Here is a 17,593-nt window from a genome sequence, read left to right on the forward strand (position 1 = left end):
TTCTTTCTTTCTTTCTTTCTTTCTTTCTTTCTTTCTTTCTTTCTTTCATAGTCCTACTTTTACAGATACAGAAACATGCTCAGAGAAGTTGTATGGTGTATTCAAAAGCACACAGCTCCCAAATGATGTCACCCGAACTCCAGCTGTGAATCCAGCACTGGTGCCTTGCTCCTCATCTCCTCTGCTTATCACACACACACACACACACACACACACACACCAAACACACGACAAACACAAGCCTGTCAACAGAACCTTCTATGAGTATATTCACCATATAGCGTCTCCCCCAGCCATAAGCTCGATGAACCAGGAGAGACCCATGAGTTCATGGCTCATTTTACTTCTATTTCACATTGTTTTAATTCACATCCCCTCTCACAATGGGCTTGACATTGGTGGGAGGGGAGAACAGTATGGCGCTAGGAGTATTCCTGAGTGCTTGCGAGCAGAAGAGCCATTACCTGCACAGGCAGGGACCCGGGGAAGGTGCTTCTGCACCTGTGGCAGAAGGGGGCAGCTAGGAGGGTTACTGATAGTCTGGGAACCTGCACGATGTCCTGAAATGATGGAATTTGGAAATGGGAGTGGCGTCTTACAAATAAGGGCCCAGCAATATTCTGGAAAAGTGGTTGGTAAGACCCCCAGGAATGGTAGCCCAGCTGCTGTGTTTCTAAAGGAAGAGTTTGTGTTACAACCTGACAGCGACTCAGTTTATGTACGGATTTTGCACTGTGCATTAAAGTTTCTATTTTCCCATAAAATGGGCTTTCCTGACTAAACAAAAGCCATGCCCCTTAATGTACCTGTGCCATATGGCCAACCCATCTATCCCTCTCCCTCTTCCCGATACCACCAACCTGGCATGTGTCTCCTATGATCTCACTTCAACTCAACTTCCTATCTCCATCCTGGTTCCATCCTATCCCTCTCCCACTGTCCCTCCTTGATGCCAAATGATCGTGCACACTGCCTAGATGCTTCCATGGTTCCCTTTGGCCTTTAGGAGTAAGTCTAGGTACTTTTAGAAGAAGCCAACAGTAAGGAGTCTGGTCTTCATCTGCCTGTTCTCTGTTCTTTCCTTAGGTATTACCAGATCCGAGTGACCTTGAAGGTGTCCTCAAGGATCCCCCACAGACTGAGCGCCTCCATCGTCGGGCAGACAGGTGAGCAGGAAGACGGCAGTGGGGCCCTTGTTTTCCACTGGTGGACCATCAGTTATGACTCCATGCCAGTGCAGAGCAGAGCACAGCGTACAGAGCGACATTCAGTAAATTGTGTTGAATGTTGGATGAGTGCATTTTGGAAAGGGAGGCCCACTCGTGGTGTAGCCATGTGTGTATGTTGTTGCAAGGGGAACCTGGCTGAAGGAAAACACACTCTCCCAGGGATAAACCTGGCTGTGAAGGGTTGGCTAGAGTCCAGTCGGGGAGGAGGACGATGATAAATGACATCCTGTTGTCAATCCCGATAAGCAGCTAGTTACAGGGGACTGAGTAAGTTGGCAGTTGGGGTAGTGCTTCCCTGGCACAAGGAGGAGTCAAAATCAACACTCCCGGCTTGGGGAGAAGGATGGTCAAGGACAGCCCAGGTTCTGACTTGAAGGAGGCTGGGTTATGAGTGGGCATCCAGGACTCCCAGCAGGTGCTTGGTGTAATGGAGTGTTGAGTCCAAAATAAAGAGTTTGTTACCTAAGAGGTAAGGATAGGCACCAAGAGGAAATACTTACATTAGTGTATTTGGTGAATGTGTAGATCAGTCACATCCTCACAAGGAGAAGTGATGGAAGGGGCTCCTGGGGGGCTCAGTCAGTTAGGTGTCTGCCTTTGGCTCCGGTCGTGATCTTGGGGTCCTGAGATTGGGCCCTGTGGTGGGCTTCCTGACCAGTGGGCAGTCTGCTTCTCTCTCTCTCTCTCCCTCTCTCTCAAATAAATAAAATTTTTAAAAACAAAACAAAAAACCTATATGGATGGAAGAGAAAGTAAGGAGATAAAAAGAACTATGGAAAATCTGCTTAACTTTAAAGATACAAATAGATGTAGTGAAGATTAGTATAGACAAGAAAACCGGTAGAGTCGAAAGCTCTGGTCATAGCTACCCTTCAAAGAATTTCCTTTGGAATTTCCCTGGCAATTGGGTCACTTTGTTATGGGCAGTGATATTACGGAGAATGGAATTACAGGCTCTGAAATCCCCCCAGGCTGGGGATGGAGATGCAGGGGTCTGCTTAGTTCCACCTGCAGAGCTGTGGACGGTGTGGGAACGAGCAGCCTACCCAGACCACACAAGAGCACATCAAGGATTGATGGTGGTTTGTGGGCAGCAGGTTGATCAGAGCCTATGGTCTAGATATAGAAGACGCTGGAGACCACCTGCTCCTCCTCGGACTCTGGGCAGAGCTCAGTGTCGAGTCCTAGGAAATTCACCCCATTCCCAGGGTGTCCTTGTCTTCCACTCGGCTCCTCTCTCCAGGGAAGAAGTTGGGTCACCGAGACTGGTGGGCACCTGGTCCCCCATGTCCTCTGTGCACTCAGGAAGCCTGCGGTTCCCTGCTCACCCCTGCCTGGATAGTGCCCCATCTCCACCCACTTCCTGCCAGAAGGAGGTTGGTTTGATTGGCAGAGGGGGTAGAAATCCTGCCATTGCCTAAGTTTCTGTGTGACCCAAGGCACTGGCAACTGGAAATTTGATTTCCTCACTCGAAAAATGAGGATACAAAACCCATCCTCTGCAGCGTTCTTGTCTTGGAGATTATAATGGAGAAGAACATTTTACATTCACAGAGATTATACGTGTCAATTTCCAGGAGAGTAACTGGCCCAGTGTCAGTGTCCGTCAGTCTGACCTGTGACTGGCCACACAGTCAGGGCTGCAGAGCTGGGTCCGTTCTCAGGGATGAAGCCGGGACCTGGAATCCGGGCAGGATCCATGCCCCAGCCCACCTGCTCACAGCCATCCCCAGGTTCCTGACAAGGACTCTGTTCCCTCCCCATGACTCTAGAGCCCGAGCTCCGTTCCCTCATCCGTGGAGCCTTCTCTTGGAGCTGGCGGTCCCCACCCACCACCATGAGGACCACAGAGCTGCCTGACATCCAGCTGCTGGCAGAGCCCAGGAAGGGCTTGGGGAGAGGAGCACTTTGCCACTCAGAAACAAAGACAAATGAAATGCAGTATGGGGGAGGAAAAAACAAAAAAACCCTTTTTTTCTTCTTTGGTCTGGTTTGACACAGGGGTAATTGGGGTACACTTGCTATGCCCGCGGAATATAGAGGAACATACTATTCAAAGTGGAAGGCTAACATTGAGGCCAGCAACAACCACCATAAGGGTTACCCCATGAGTGAGCAAGAGAGCATTTGTGATTTCTTACTCGAGGAGAATTTCCGGGTGCATTATTTTCAGATAGATGTCACCGCACTGCCACGCACGCCGAAACTCAGTGGTTTAAAACCACGATTTATTCTCCATGTTTTGAGCTGCCTGGGCTCAGCCAGGTCATTCATGTCCTGCTTTCTGCGAGATTTCTGCAGACAGGATGGATTGTCGGATATCATGACATCAGACGTGTCTGATCCTCGGTTGGAATGGCCGGACTCTCAAGGGAGCCGCTGGGTTTCTTTCTCCAGTTGGCCAACCTCTTACACCGTGGCTCAGTTCACCAAAGGAGAGGGGCGGTGGGGTTGGGGGAGAAAGGAGAGCCTCGGTCTCTGACAGGCTGGCTGGGAACTGGCACAGGGTCCCTTCCCCACATCCCCACATGGCAATGGTCAAGGCCAGGTGCAAGGCCATCCACCTTCAAGGGGAGGGAAATGTACTCCACTCCCGGTGAGATGCCCTCTGCAGGTATGACGATGAAGGCAGTGTTTAAGGTCATGTCTGCATACATACAATTAACCAGACATGATTTCCTTCACCTGCACATAGTTCTAAGGAAGCAAAAAGAAAGGAAAATAGATGTTTAGATGATGAGGTATGATATACTGAGAAACAACCCAAAGGAGTCAAAGTGTGTGGGACTTAATGTTGTCTTTGACACTCTTGTGTCTTGCAGGGACACAATGCAGTGGTCTTGAAGGCACAAATGGTTTCATTTGGCTTTTTTGTCCCATTTATCTCTAAAACAGAAAAAGAAAAAGGTTGCTGTGTCTAGAGATGCAGAATTCAGTAGTGGTGAGAACCGGGCTCTGGGCTTTCCTGGCCCCAACCCTGCTTCCAACACTTGCCCACTGTGCGGATTTAGAAATGTTTTTTCGATTTGATGGATTGATGGATTGATTTGGGGCTCCTCACCCATATAGTGGGGCTGGTAAGAGGTACCTACCTCCAGGTTTGTGCTAAGGATCAAATGAATTATGCAAGGAAATGCCTGGAACGGTGCCTGGCACCGAGTAAGCTCACGGTACCTGTTGGCTGGAGTCAGTGTCTCCATTGTGCACACAGTGGTGGTTCACTTAGCAGCACTCTGCCCTGTGCAGGTCCCTGGGACACAGCGCTGGGGATGCGAGGCTGCCTTGCTGCTTTAGAGGAGCTCACAGTCCTCCGAGGGAGGTGGAGAAGTGTCCCACAAGTTCAGCAGAGGTGGACATTGAGATGGGGTCCTTAGTATGATCTGGAATTGGGAGCAGAGGTTGGCTCAGCCCACAGAAGGTAGGGAAGGATGATATGGGCAGATGTAGCAAAATGACTGGGGCCTGCGTGGCGCAGGGGTGAGCACAGGGTGGGGGAGATGAGGGGGCAGCCAAGGGGAGAAGAGAAACGGTGGGGCCAGGGGCCAGGGTGTCAAGTCGCGCCAACCAAGCATGCAGGCTTCCTTGCTGTGGGTTGGCTCAATGAAATGAGAATGTTCCAGAGACACAAACCCTACTTTGTTCAAATGTGAGATGTTGTGTCATAAATGAAGAGGCAGAATTAGACATTTTTGCTGTCTTTTTCAATGTAGCGGTCCCCTGGTAGCTACAGTTTTAGTGAAGCAGATGATTTATTAGGTACTCCTTCTTGATGCGAAACAAATATTCGTCGAATTTTCCGGGCTCGACGTTTATGGTTGGATTCTGTAAATAAGAGAAAACTAATAATGCCCCATGTGAAATGCAGCATTCCCTGCCCACCATTGTGTTTTATTTTTTCAGTATGTTTTTGAAAAGATGGGGAAAGTTTCTTCTTGTCTAGTGAGCTGCGTATCTCATAGAGTAGACCGTGATGGCTCTGAACTCAGAAGGGATCGTCCCCCAGGCATTCCGGAAAGATCCCAGCATTCCAGAACAGACATGCATGCAGTCAGCTGACTTCACAGCCAGAGTGACCGGTGTCCCATCTGCTCCTGGAACTGGGGGCAGGGCAGATAGGGGGCTTCTGCTCTATGGACATGGCAGCAGTGGGGGTTGTTTGGCTTGGCGTCTGGTGAGAATCTGAAGTCCGCGGCATCCTGGTCACTACCGGAAATAGCAAAGTGTAAATTACAGGTGATCCCGTCAGCCCGCCGAGGCCAGGACATCTCTGGGCTGTCCCCAAACCATTCAGGTGCCTCCAACAAACCAACATACCTGGGACCTAAGAGACACAGGGATGAATTTTGGTCACTTAAAATGGGAGGCTTCAGGTGTGACAGGAAAAGAAACCAGAAGTGAGAAATTTTAAAATGTGATTCACTTGCCTCGGAGCCTTGCTTACCTTTCATGGGTCTCCCAGATGGTCGTCTCTTGTCTCCTGAGGTCAAGGCTGCGAGTAATTGACATGTCCATGCCTGTGAATAAGTATTATACTTGCTTAATTATGACGATTTTCTTCCACTACAATGGTGCTATGTCATAGCTTTTGCTGTCTCTTACTCCCTGGAGGTGTTAGAAAATGTTCCCCTGGGGTGGGGAGGGGATGACCACTGAAGTCAGGGAGGACAACTTCAGGCTGTTGAGCTGGGCACAAAAAGGGCACCCGCTCATCACGGCTCATCGAAGCCCTAGAGAAGATAGCATGGAAATCGTGGAAATGTATAAAAATTACCATGATTAGTTTTAGTGCTGTTTTGAGAGGTGATTTCCATTAAGTAGAAGCATTTAAGAGTTTCATCATGGAGGGGGTGGGGGGGCATTTATTCCTTAAATGAATTAATCTAATTTCTTTTCAGGGTCCATTAAAGTGCACCTAACTATCAAATATGCCTGTTTTCATGGGGAATACTAAGCAGGTCCAACAGTCATGCTCCCGGGCTCTGAGTAGCTCCCTGGGTCCGGAGGAGAAGGCTGCTCAGGGCCACCAGAAGGATGTCTCTGGTGAAGCCGGGGCTATGCTCCCACCCGCTCAGCCCCTGAGAGCAGCAGTCAGCTCAGAACGGCTAAAGCCCAGGTCCCTCTTTTTTGACCCTGGGCAGGACAGGAGTCTGCTCTGCCACCTGGCCCTGTGACCCCGCTGTCACTGGGCCAAGCCTGGTGTCGCTCCCCCTTTGTCCTTGAGATGTCATCTTTAGGCCTGCTTGCCCTACAAGGCCATCCTCTGGAAGCCCTCTCCAGGCAGCTCTGTCTCTGCCTCTGCTCTCACTGTTCCTTCCACTCTGAATGCCTGTCCCTCCTTCCCTCCCGCTCGGGTCCAGGAGATTGGCAGAAAGAGCCGATGCAGCTCCTGAGAAGGCGTTGTCCCACCTCATCGAAATGACCAGCTCCCCATCTGAGCGTCCTTCTCACAACTGCGTACACACATGTACCTTCCCCGTTGCCATGCTTCTCCCGCACCCTTGCGGTGTCCTCTCCGTCCATGGTGCCTGTCACTTGGCTTTGCAGGACCACCACAGGCTGCAGGAAGGAGGACCGCCACTGGCTGCTGCAAGCACTTTGTTTAAGATTGGAACTTGCCCGAGACTTTGAATCCCACTGTCCCTTGCAGTTGTCCCCACTGCTGTCCACACCCATGATTCTTAGTACAGGGACAGGGAAGCCTTGTCCCAGGATGGGACAAGCTGAGATGTAACTCATGTCCCAGAGTCCCCTGCAGGATTAGGCTGGCCCCCTTCTTGGGGGACCTTTGCTGAAATGCACCCATGTCTGCCTCCTCCCGATCCCCACCTTTCCCTGCCCTGTGTTCCCCATGCTGCTCTTAGTGGAGCACATCCATAATAGGTCACCAGTACACGGGCCTTGGACTCTGGGTCTGCTGCTTTATCAACTGTTTCCAGAAACCACTAGAAGTTGTATACCATTAGCTGTACTAGAGGAAGTCGAGTGTGAAGTTAACTGAACCTGAGTTCACCTGAGTTCCTTGTGACCCTGGGCCAGGAGCCTCTGTGTGTAGCCCCCTCTATAAACGGAGTATTGGAGATAGAAACAACCCCGTACGGCTATTTGGGGGCCCGGGTGCTGGGCATGGATACACTGGGAGCCCCCATGCGCACACACACCTGCTCGCGGCCTCCCTGCTTCGATGCCCACCATGTTTGGCAGGAATAATCTCCTATGGACTGAAACAGTAGCCCTGATGGGTTTTTGCTTATTCTGTATTCTGAGACACGCTCCTTGCGTGTCTCCTGTGTGCTCCACACAGTTGCTGGAGTATCTGAATTCCCAGAGCTTCCCCACCGCCGCACAAATGCTGTCTTCCCTGGTGAACTCCTGTCACTGGAGGTTCCAAGCCGGGGTTTCCAGCATGGTTTGAGTCCCTGGCAATGGAGAGGATATTGTAAGACATGGACTCCTAGTCCTTCCAGTCTTACGGAAATGAAGCCGCTTTTTATTGTGAGTATTTTTGCGTGTATGTGTGGCTAGTTAGGGACATACCCAGATCGTCCGTGTGGGAGATGACGCTTGCAACCCTGGCACCCCGTGGTCTAACTCTGTTCTGGCTTCCTGGTGCCTGTCACCGCACCTGGAACAGGGCTGGTGTTCCCTGTATGTTTATTGAGCTGCTGAATGAGAGACCTGGGAGTGGAGCTTGGACCCAAGAAAGAGAGAAAAGAAGCTGAATTCCATGCAATTCAAAACACAGTGAGCTCTCAAAGACTCAGCGATAACAGGGAGGAAGTATCTCAAAGGGAAAGTATGCTGGTTTTGTTCTCAATGAATAGTCATTAAGCTGTTGTTTAAAAAAAAGAAAAAAAAAAGATAATTATTTGGAGAATAGCGAAGTAGCCAAGAGGCCAGATAACCTCCCTCTGATTTGGCCAAATGGTCTCTGAGGGTCTGAGAATGAACTAAGGTGCGTGGAACTGGGAGTGTCCGTGTGGGAGATGTCTGGGAGGGGAGGGACCCCCCCCAAGGCCTCCGCGTGTGGGGACCACATCCTGTGGGATCCCTGAAGGATCCAGTTTCTAGATGCCCCCTCCCACGCCTCCCAAGTCAGCTCTAAAAGGGAGACAGGATGGGAAGCCGAGAAAGTCCTGAAGAGGAAACTGATGTGGGGACACCCGAGATGAACTTGGTGCTCCCTGAGAACCTTGAAACTGTCACTGTAGCTAGTAAGTTAGTCCTCAGTGGCAGATGATTGGATGGTTTCATCTTCTCCGCTCCGGGACTTACAGCTACCTGAAGAAATTCGGAAGTCTTACCGCCATAACACAAAAGACCGTTTCCCAGAGGGTGGACCTGCCTGGCAGAGGGTCCTCATTCTGGAGCTGCCCATGGTGCATTTTCACCTGGTGCCGATGGAAGACATGTAATCGTGCAGAGAAGTATTTGTTTCTGAGCCAGCCGAGGTGGTTGGGCCCACGGAATAGTAACTGCCAGAAGCAACGGGGAGCCGTCTGTGTGGGGTCCTGACTCTCTGGGACAAGCGCCCTGCCCGGACCCAGGGCAGCGTGTCCTTGCCATCATAAGCAGCAATCAAGTCTGTCCCGTCCAGTATTTCCACAGTGAAAATGAGGGAATTTGTGCCCCCATGACGTGTGTGTGTGTGTGTGTGTGTGTGTGTGTGAGAATCCAAGGGATCAGGGATGAGTATATCCGAACCCCTCAGTTGGAGGGTGGGGGAGCATTCTTGAGGCCAAATTCCTGCTGAGGGAGATGCTGCAACCCCCACATTGGGTCCTGGGGCTACTCCAGAGCCTCCATCCTTCCGGCCCCAGACACTCTCACTTCTGGTGACCCCACTCCACTTCTTAGGAAACACTGAAATGTACCCATTTCCCATTGAATACACATTTTTTTCTGTAAAATTTATTTTTATTTTATTATTTTTTATTTAGAGAGAGAAAGAGAGCGCACATGTGTGTGCATAAGCAGGGTTGGGGAGACGAGCTGAGAAGGAGAGAGAGAGAGAGAATCCCAAGCAGACTCTATACTCAGTGTGGAGCCTGACACGGGGCTCGATCCCATGACCCTGAGACCATGACCCGAGCCGAAATCAAGATTGGACACTTAACTTACTGAGCCACCCAGGCACCCCTAAAATTTGTTTTTAAAATTAATTAGCTCCAAATAACTATTTGTGAATAGTTGTGATGTTTCTGCCTACTCAGGAAAGGTGACAAAGTAAGGCAGTCTACCTACAAGGTCTTTGCAAATGCAGTGTAACATTTATAAAGACGAGATATGACCAATGTGTCATTTTGAGAAAATAGAATGAAGTATTTATTAATTTGACCTTGCAGGGTTTTGTTTATGACTCGAATCCCATTCTTTTGCTTTAATCTCCACCTTTAAGGCCCTTGAGCAGCTTGTAGGTTCCAGGCATCCTGACAACCACGGCCAAGTCAGAAAGCTGCCCGTGTTGATGGGCTGGTGTCCTACATACGGAGCACAGTCCGGAATTACTAGACAAGCTGAATGAGTGGCCATTTCAATAATAAAAAAGTGGAATTTTCTGTTTCCACGTTTATTTTAAGAACTAAGTTTCACCCACGCCAATAGGACCAACTAGGCCTTGGGCCAGAGACAGGATAGTCAGGTTCTAAGGGGCTTTGAAGGCAGAGAAAGCTGGACTCACATCTCGGCTCAGTTTCTCACAGGCTTTGTGCCTCCGGGCAAATCACTTGATCTTCCTGAATTTCAGGTCTTTCATCTGTAGGATGGGGATCATAATTTGTACCTCACAGCACACTTAAAGGCTGACATCGGCACTTCCCATGGTGTGGTGTTAACACCGATATTGCTTAGTAATTGTATGGGATTGTGAGTGATGCGGATAGGACATATCGGGGCTGAAGCCAGATAAAAGATGATTTTTCACTCACATTAAACTCCAGATGCGGGCAGACCACCCTGGCACGGTGTCGTCATGTTGCCATCAGACCCCAGCTCCGGTTGTCTTTCTGCTTCTGCGTCCTGACAAGCATACTCTGAGACCCCCTTGGGGTCCAGGCTGACTTGTGGAGCTGTGGCCATAGCATGCAAGCCACAGGCTGGGGGGAGAGGAGCAGCAGAGTGAGGGTGGGCAGTCCTTTCCTTCTCCTGGGGGGAGCAGGGAGGGAGTGACGTTCCTACATCTCATTTCCTAGAATTTATTTAGCCACACCTGAGAAGCAGACACTGAGAAAAGTAGCCCTTGAAGTGGGTACAATCCTAGGTTTGTCTCCAGGAAAGAACAGACTGATTGAGCCACTGCCACTGTCAGCCTTCATCCCGAGACTGCTGGGAATAATCAAGATGAATTTAGCAGACTTAGGAGATAATGAGCCTGAATAGTAGTTTCTATGGAAAACTTTCTTCATTTTCAATTTTCTTTCAAGTCTGTATTTAATGCAAGAAAAAAATGTGTTTTAGGATAATAAACCTTTGCTAATTTTTTTCTTTTTTTTTTTTTTTTTTTAAGAAAGAGAAGGGGTAGGATCACCTCCGTTACCTGTATCTGGCTAGACTTTAAAGACACTCATTTGTTTTCCCAAATAAGGAAAGACACATTGCAGTGCACCACAGTGCGTTCATTTGGGGTCTTAGGGATAGCGATCCGGGGGATAGAGACAGCCGAAATCGGGCGTGCTCTGAGGTGCGGGCAGGAGGCAGGGTTTTGAAGGCGAAAGGCAACAAGCTCCCATAAAGTGTTTGAAAGATTCATGAGTGGTGCTGACACCATCTAAACTGAGTGTCTGATACAAGACTGGCTCTTCAGTTAACAGTGTTGCATTATCTCTGTTTCAGTTCAAAGCATGAGATGTTTTCTAGGCTGTGTTACCCTTACGGCTCAGCCCAGAGCACCAGGATGTGTTCGAGCTAAGCTGTGGTTGTCCAAAGTCAGAAGTCCATTTTCCACCTTGTGTGGACGTGCGTGGCTTCCATCCTCACGCCCCTGTAAACAGAGTCCCTGAGCTATACTTATTCCATTGTGAATCACCCCATTGTGACTCTTAACGTTCTACCAGTCTCTCCAACGTGTGGAAAGCAACAATGGCTTTGTTTTATTGAAGACAATGATGCTGATTCCCATTTAAGTTAAATTTTGAAGCAGAACAAATTATTGCAAGCAAGTATAAAGTAATGCTAGTAGAGGTAGTCTGGGAATATAGTAAAAATCATCCACGTTTTATAGAAATAACTGAAGTTAGGTAATTGGCCACACTAAATCCATTGGTAGCCATAAAGCTCTCGGCTCAATGTCTCAACAGTCACACTGTACTGCGAGCCATTTTTATTTCTTGAAAGAGGACGATTCAAAGGTACTCTTGGTTTTATAGAGAGCCTCTGATTCATTGCCCTATTTATGTGTGCCCAGTAAAAAAATTAGGAAAATATTACCTGGGACAATGGTACAGAGCAAAATTCTCCCATAGAGGCCAGCAGCTGGAATGAGAAACATTTTAAACCAGAGCAGGGTTGTCCTGGAGAGTGGGCTTACTAGATCAGGAATTCCCACAGATGAGCGTTCAGTGCATCTGTCCAGTATGTCCCTTCTTTCCAAAGACAGCCAGAGATAAGAGGAGGGGATTATGTTAAAAATGTTCTCATGCGGGAAAATTAACAGAAAATGCTCCTCTTACTTTTTTCACATCTATATTGTATTTGGCTGTTGCAGAAACCGCATTTCCCATGCTGTCTTCTTAGCTAGCCAGGGCTATCTCAAGGGAGAAGCCAGGAGGAATGCACCCCCTCTCAAGTCTTTTACTCGGAATGTGCTTGAAGGAAGAGTGTGAGAGTTGTGTTTTTCGATGTTGCCTTTTTTTTTTTTTTCTTCCCTTTTTGGTAATAGTACTTCTACTTCAGTCAGGCAGTAGGTTGTAAAGACTTGACTTAGCTTGACCCAGCGCGTACACATTCTCGTGAAATATGTATGAAATCTCCATGCATGGAACCATCAGCCACTGCTTCCGTCTCCGTGCAATGCCATGGTCTCTCTCCAGCACTCCCGCGGGTCACTTCACCACTGCCCAAGGCCAACCTTTATAACCTGCTCACGGGAGCCAGAGGACTACTTTTTGCTCATGGATAATCCGGATGGTGTTGGTTCCCAGCTCAGAATCCACAGATGATGACAATGAGCGGAGTGGGGACAGTGGACAGTGGCAGGGGCAGCTAAGGCTTACGGATGCCTGATAGGCACTGGGAGCTGTTCCTACTCTTTGCAAATATTTACTTCTTCACAATGACTCTAGAGGGGAGGTACTGACATCATCCCCATTTTCCAGTTGAAGATACTGACAGAACCCCCCGGGAAGAGGTGGGGTCAGGATCCCATGACAGTCTGGCTCTTACCTACAACATGGCGTGGCTTCTTGTGTACCTTGGCAAGAAATGCAAACTATTGACAGGTGCCGGTTGGCGTTGTGTGATCTGATCTGGGACTTGCCCCTCCCCCTCACCTTCTGCCCCTCTGTCCCATCCCTCTTCTCCTTGGATGCACCATGCCCATTCCCAGCCCAGAGCTCCTGGACTTGGCCCCCACCTAGGGCCAGATTCAGTATCCCAGGGGTCAGCTCAATGGCATCTCTTCAGAGAGACCTCTTGCCTCAAGTTCCTAAATAGACTTCCTGTTGTCACTCATTTCCCTACTCTGCTTGAGTTTTCTTCGGACAACCTCAGCTGATGGTATGATATCCTCATTTATTGTCTGTGTCTCCTCTAAGATGTAATAATAACACCCCCTTGGGTAAGTCATTACCAAGTGCCTTCTACGTGCCAGGAAAGAGCATATTTTAAATATTTTATATATGGGAATGTGCTTAACTCATTACACCTCTTATAGGTGATCGATCCCTTTTTGCAGAATAGGAAATTTAGGCGGGTAGAAGCTCACAGACTTTCTCACGGTCCCCCAGACACTAAGTCATGGAACCAAGATCCGAGCCCAGTGAGTGCGGCAGGTCTGTGTGGGCCTCCTCCACCCACAGTGCTGAGAACAGGACCTGCAACAAGCAGCAGTTGAAGGAAAACCTCAGCTACATTGAGAAACGGCCCTGCCACCCTGCAGGTCCAACAAGAGGGACGCGCCCTTCACCTCGGATCCCTCCCCGGCCCTCACGTCCACACTGGATCAAATTTCAAGTCCCATCAGATGGGACTTTCTCCTCCTCAGCTCTCTGGGGGTCCCTCCACGCCTCCTGACAAAGTATGGCTCAGGCTCCCGTTATTCCCTGGGCTCCGCTGCCTCACCTGCCCTGTTCCTTAAAGGCCCCGGTGGCCACCAGTCATGCACAGAGTTGTGACAAACCAGGCCTGTGAGGGCTGTCCGGCCCGTGTTCCATGGACGGGCTTAAAGAGCATTGCATACGCCATCCCAGTTGAAATTTAAATATTTTAAACTTTTATGAAAGAGGCAGCGAATGAAATGTTTGTATTATTATCTCAGTCTATTCCTGTCTATCTGGGTTTGAATCCTGGTTCTACCTCTTTAAAACAGTGAAGCAAGTGCCTGGTGCCTCAGTTTCTCCATATGGAAATGATAGCAAGGCAGAGCCTCCCTCACAGGGTCACGTCGAAGATTCAGGTCACGAAAGTCCACAAGGAGTTGTGCTCAAAACGTCAGCTGCTGTCCTCCTCCTCGTCACTGCCGTCAACCCGTGCTGGACTTGCCTTTCTCTCTGGCCATCTTTGAGCCATGTGTCGTTGTGGGAGAGACACAGTAGGTGCACAGGTCTAATCACGTGACCTGGTGCTGGCAAGCACCCCTCTCTGTGGCTCCCGCATGTTGGGGGCACGGATGCCAGGCCCGGATGCCGCAGCTGCTCCGCACAGATTGGCTCCACGATGTGACAACAGACGGCAGCTCAGGTCATGATAATATTGCACCATGTGCAATGTCAGCACTTACTCTAAGCTCCCCTTCCTTCATATTTGACTTTAATATTCATGAGGAAGAGTGTGAGCATTGGTTAGATATAATTAGAGATGGAACTTTCCAACAAAAATCGATGACAAACCTTTGTTTTCCAATCACTTTCAGGGCCTTTGAAATATCGAGGCAGATAGAGATCTTGGGAGTTAAAATGGAAAGCAGAACCAAAACCAGTGTTGGGGGATGGGGATAGGAGCGACTAGGCATTTATCACACCGACTCCTATAAACAGTAATTACTGTAAATGGTAAATATACCGTATCTTAGGCAATCAGGGGAAAAGCAAAGCTTACCTGTGCCCCTTTAGCTGTTGATTTCAAGCTTACGTGTCAAACAGAACGGCTTCTTGGTTTTATTTCTTTGCGCAGATGTAATACAGTTGCAACATATGAACTAAATGATGTTAATAAAACCGTGCTTCCGCATTTTACGATTCAACTTCCATATAAGATTGAGTTGGGAGGGAGGAGAAGGGATTCCATCGCCTAAAAATAATTCAGTATGACAGCGTGCACAAATGCCTGGGTGCAGGGAAGTCAGAGCCAGCTCCCGGGAAGATCTGAGCTGCGGTTAAGTCAGGCGGAGCCACCAGCAGACGGCCAGAGGTTAAAGCCAGTGGAGCAGAGCTACACGTGGAGGTTTCTGGGGCTAGCTGAACGCTCGGGGGTGGGCACGTGAAAAGAGGCTCATGAAGAGCTCAAGGAGGAACTGAGAGAAAAAGACCAGGGAGGGACTGTATCTCAAAGAGCCGGTCTCCGTCTCAGGGCCGAGGTTAGAGAGAGGTTTCCGATAGGGAACGGGAAGCATCTATTAGCAGTAAATTTCTAAATTTTGGGTTCAAGGTCTTTGAAATCAAACTTCCCGAAGCATCCCCTAATGCATGCCCTGGCTTGGCCTGGACCGCTTCCTGCTCTTTCTGCAACCCCCATCCCAGGTGCTGATCCCCCTTCCATGTTTCCCTGGTGGAGTCCTACTGGATCATCAAACTCCCCAATTCAGTTTCCTCTTCTTACTTCCACAGAGCCTTTTATCCTCCAGGCAGGCGTAATCTCACCACTTACACACTTTTTTAATGTTTTATCTGAATGTCCTGTAGGATTCTTAATGTTTCTGACCATGTAGCCTGCGGATTAACACTCCCTCCAATGTGCTGGGGCTAGAATATAGGACACTTGCATGTATCTCTCTCTGTCTCCCCTACCCTTTGCCCCTTCACTCCCACTCTGTCTTTACAACTTTGCCCACAGGCCACTTGCTTCCCAGAAGTCTCCCCTGGCCTGGCTGAGTGCCCAGTCCCTCTGCTCCCTGGCATCCATCACTGCTGTCCGGTATTAGTGTGAAAACACTCAGCTCTTCTCTTGGTTCCTGCAGCTTCAAGCTCAGTGAAGGCAGGAACCATGTGCTCCTGTGTATTTTCTGCACGTGACCATCACCCACTGGTTTCTATTGGGGTCAGCTGCCTTGTTCGTAGGTAAGAGGACTTGTCTCCTTTGTAATGTAGTAGCTCCCGAGAGTCAATGTCAAAGCCACCATGGGAACACAGATACCGGGTCTCAGACTGGTACCCTCCTTTTCTCTCTCTCTCTCTCTTTTTTTTTTGACTCGTACCCTTCTTAACAGGCTAGACTGTCCCTCTCACCTAGAAATGCTGTCTGAGAAGTCCATCCCTCGGGAACCTTTACCACAGTGGGTGCCAGCCCTTCTTGGGCTTCTGCATGTGAGGGACAAAAGCCAAGGGATTACTAGCCAAAGGAATAAAGCAGCAAAAGTGGGATTTTAGAGTTGAGTCAGGAGTGTGAGGACCTGTCATGGTCGAACTCTTCTTTCTGGTCAGCTTACATTCATTGAGAAAGATTCTGAAGATCATCGCCTAGAAGTCTTTGAAGTAGAAATGAGAAGAAATTGGAAATGGGAATTAAATGGGAAATTCAACACCACTTTCGGGCCAAAAGGGACTTTAAAAATGTGGTGGAAACCTTGCAGACCCAGAGTCATTAAATGGATTGGCCAAGGTCCCTAGTCAGTGGAAAAGCTAGTATTTGAAATTCAGGAACTTGAGATCTAATGGATTTTCTCCTTTCACAAAATGTTTGTCCCATTATGAGGAAGGCCCTCCATTCACCATTTGAATAGTGAGGAGTTCATTTAAGGTTCCTGAGTTTTAATTTCCCCTGGGGAAGAAGAGGCCTCATTTTGTAGTTCCACCAAATGGATGAAGCACCGTGACGTTGCGGCCTAGCACGTGGCATTGTCGTGGCAGTTGACTCCTTGGATTCTATCCGCCATTTCTCTGCCCACAGAACCCTACTTTTCCTAGGGAAATACCCATCTCCCATCTTCTCTGCCGGGTGGCTTATTGATTTAATTCCCAGCTGCAGGCTTGGTTCTGATGAGCTTTCACCAATCAGCAATCCCTTGGTCCTGGTCCAAGGAGGGACCTGTCTTCTGTCTGTGTTCTGGATGTCGGGGTACAGAGATAGTGAGTTTTGATACCGTTGTGTCCATTTTTCTATGCTAGAATCTAGGGCTGTCCACACAACGATAGGAGGGAGCTAGAGAAAGACAAAGCCCCAAGACCATCAGGGTTTTGGGTTTCATCCCTGAGCCAATGAATTAAGCCATCCTTGAAGCGAGAACTGCCGTTGGTTACAATTTGAGTTTTCTTTCTTGTTGAAGTTGGTACGAGTTGAACTTTCTGCTTTCTCACGAATACAGATATTTAGTGAAGGAGAATTTTCTTAATGTCCCCTTAATTTTAAAATATGTGTCTCTGAAGACGGCAGAGGAGGCTGCCTGGCATTTCAGGGTCCACCGTACTTTAAGAACTCTGATTGAAGTGTTAGAAGGACCTGCTGGTCATCCTTCAAGCTAAATTTGGCTAAGACGACTCTGAAGTTGCAAGTGTCACCTTAGCACTATTTACCAAGCCAGCCTCTCCACCTCCCCAGAGGCTGGGCCGGGGGCTTTTTAGCAGTCCCCGGTCCACAGCCACGTGGATAAAATCCTCTTCCAGTGCTGCGAGCATGTGGGGCTTTCCACATCTCTGCTCCCCCTTCTCTCATTAGGCAGGTGGGTCCTTTGAGTGGGTTTCTCCTAATTGCAAAACGCATGCATGCTAATTGAGGATCTGTTTAAAACCAAAAGTGCAGGAACACGAAGAACCCCATCATGCCACCATCTAGGCATCACATAAGCAAAGCATTCAGGGGGATTATCTGTTCAAATTGTTTTCTTTCCCTCTCTTTTTTCCTATCACCTCTTCCCCCCCCTCTCTCTGCTCTTCCCGTGTTTCCTTCTAAACTCCTCTCTTAATGATCTCTGTCTATACGTAGCCAAAGTTGAGATGATTCCACAGCTTGTCTCTTTTATTTCTGTTTATTACAGAAGTTGGCATTTCATTAATCAGGCC

At 48.8% G+C, this 17,593-nt stretch overlaps 1 protein-coding gene across 2 annotated transcripts in view; it reads left to right on the forward strand.

Annotated features, from left to right (window-relative positions):
* The window catches only part of FAM135B (family with sequence similarity 135 member B), a 269,959-nt gene that overhangs the window by 136,090 nt on the left and 116,276 nt on the right, over nt 1–17,593 (forward strand). For both annotated transcript variants that reach the window (XM_032873483.1, XM_032873484.1), the window contains exon 3: nt 1,087–1,166. In XM_032873483.1, coding sequence (XP_032729374.1) covers nt 1,087–1,166 — 80 coding nt within the window. The remainder of the gene's footprint in view (nt 1–1,086; nt 1,167–17,593) is intronic.

The sequence above is a fragment of the Lontra canadensis genome, unplaced genomic scaffold (assembly GCF_010015895.1).
Source record: "Lontra canadensis isolate GAN:19392208 unplaced genomic scaffold, GSC_riverotter_1.0 scaffold49, whole genome shotgun sequence".
NCBI classification, from domain to species: Eukaryota; Metazoa; Chordata; class Mammalia; order Carnivora; family Mustelidae; genus Lontra; species Lontra canadensis.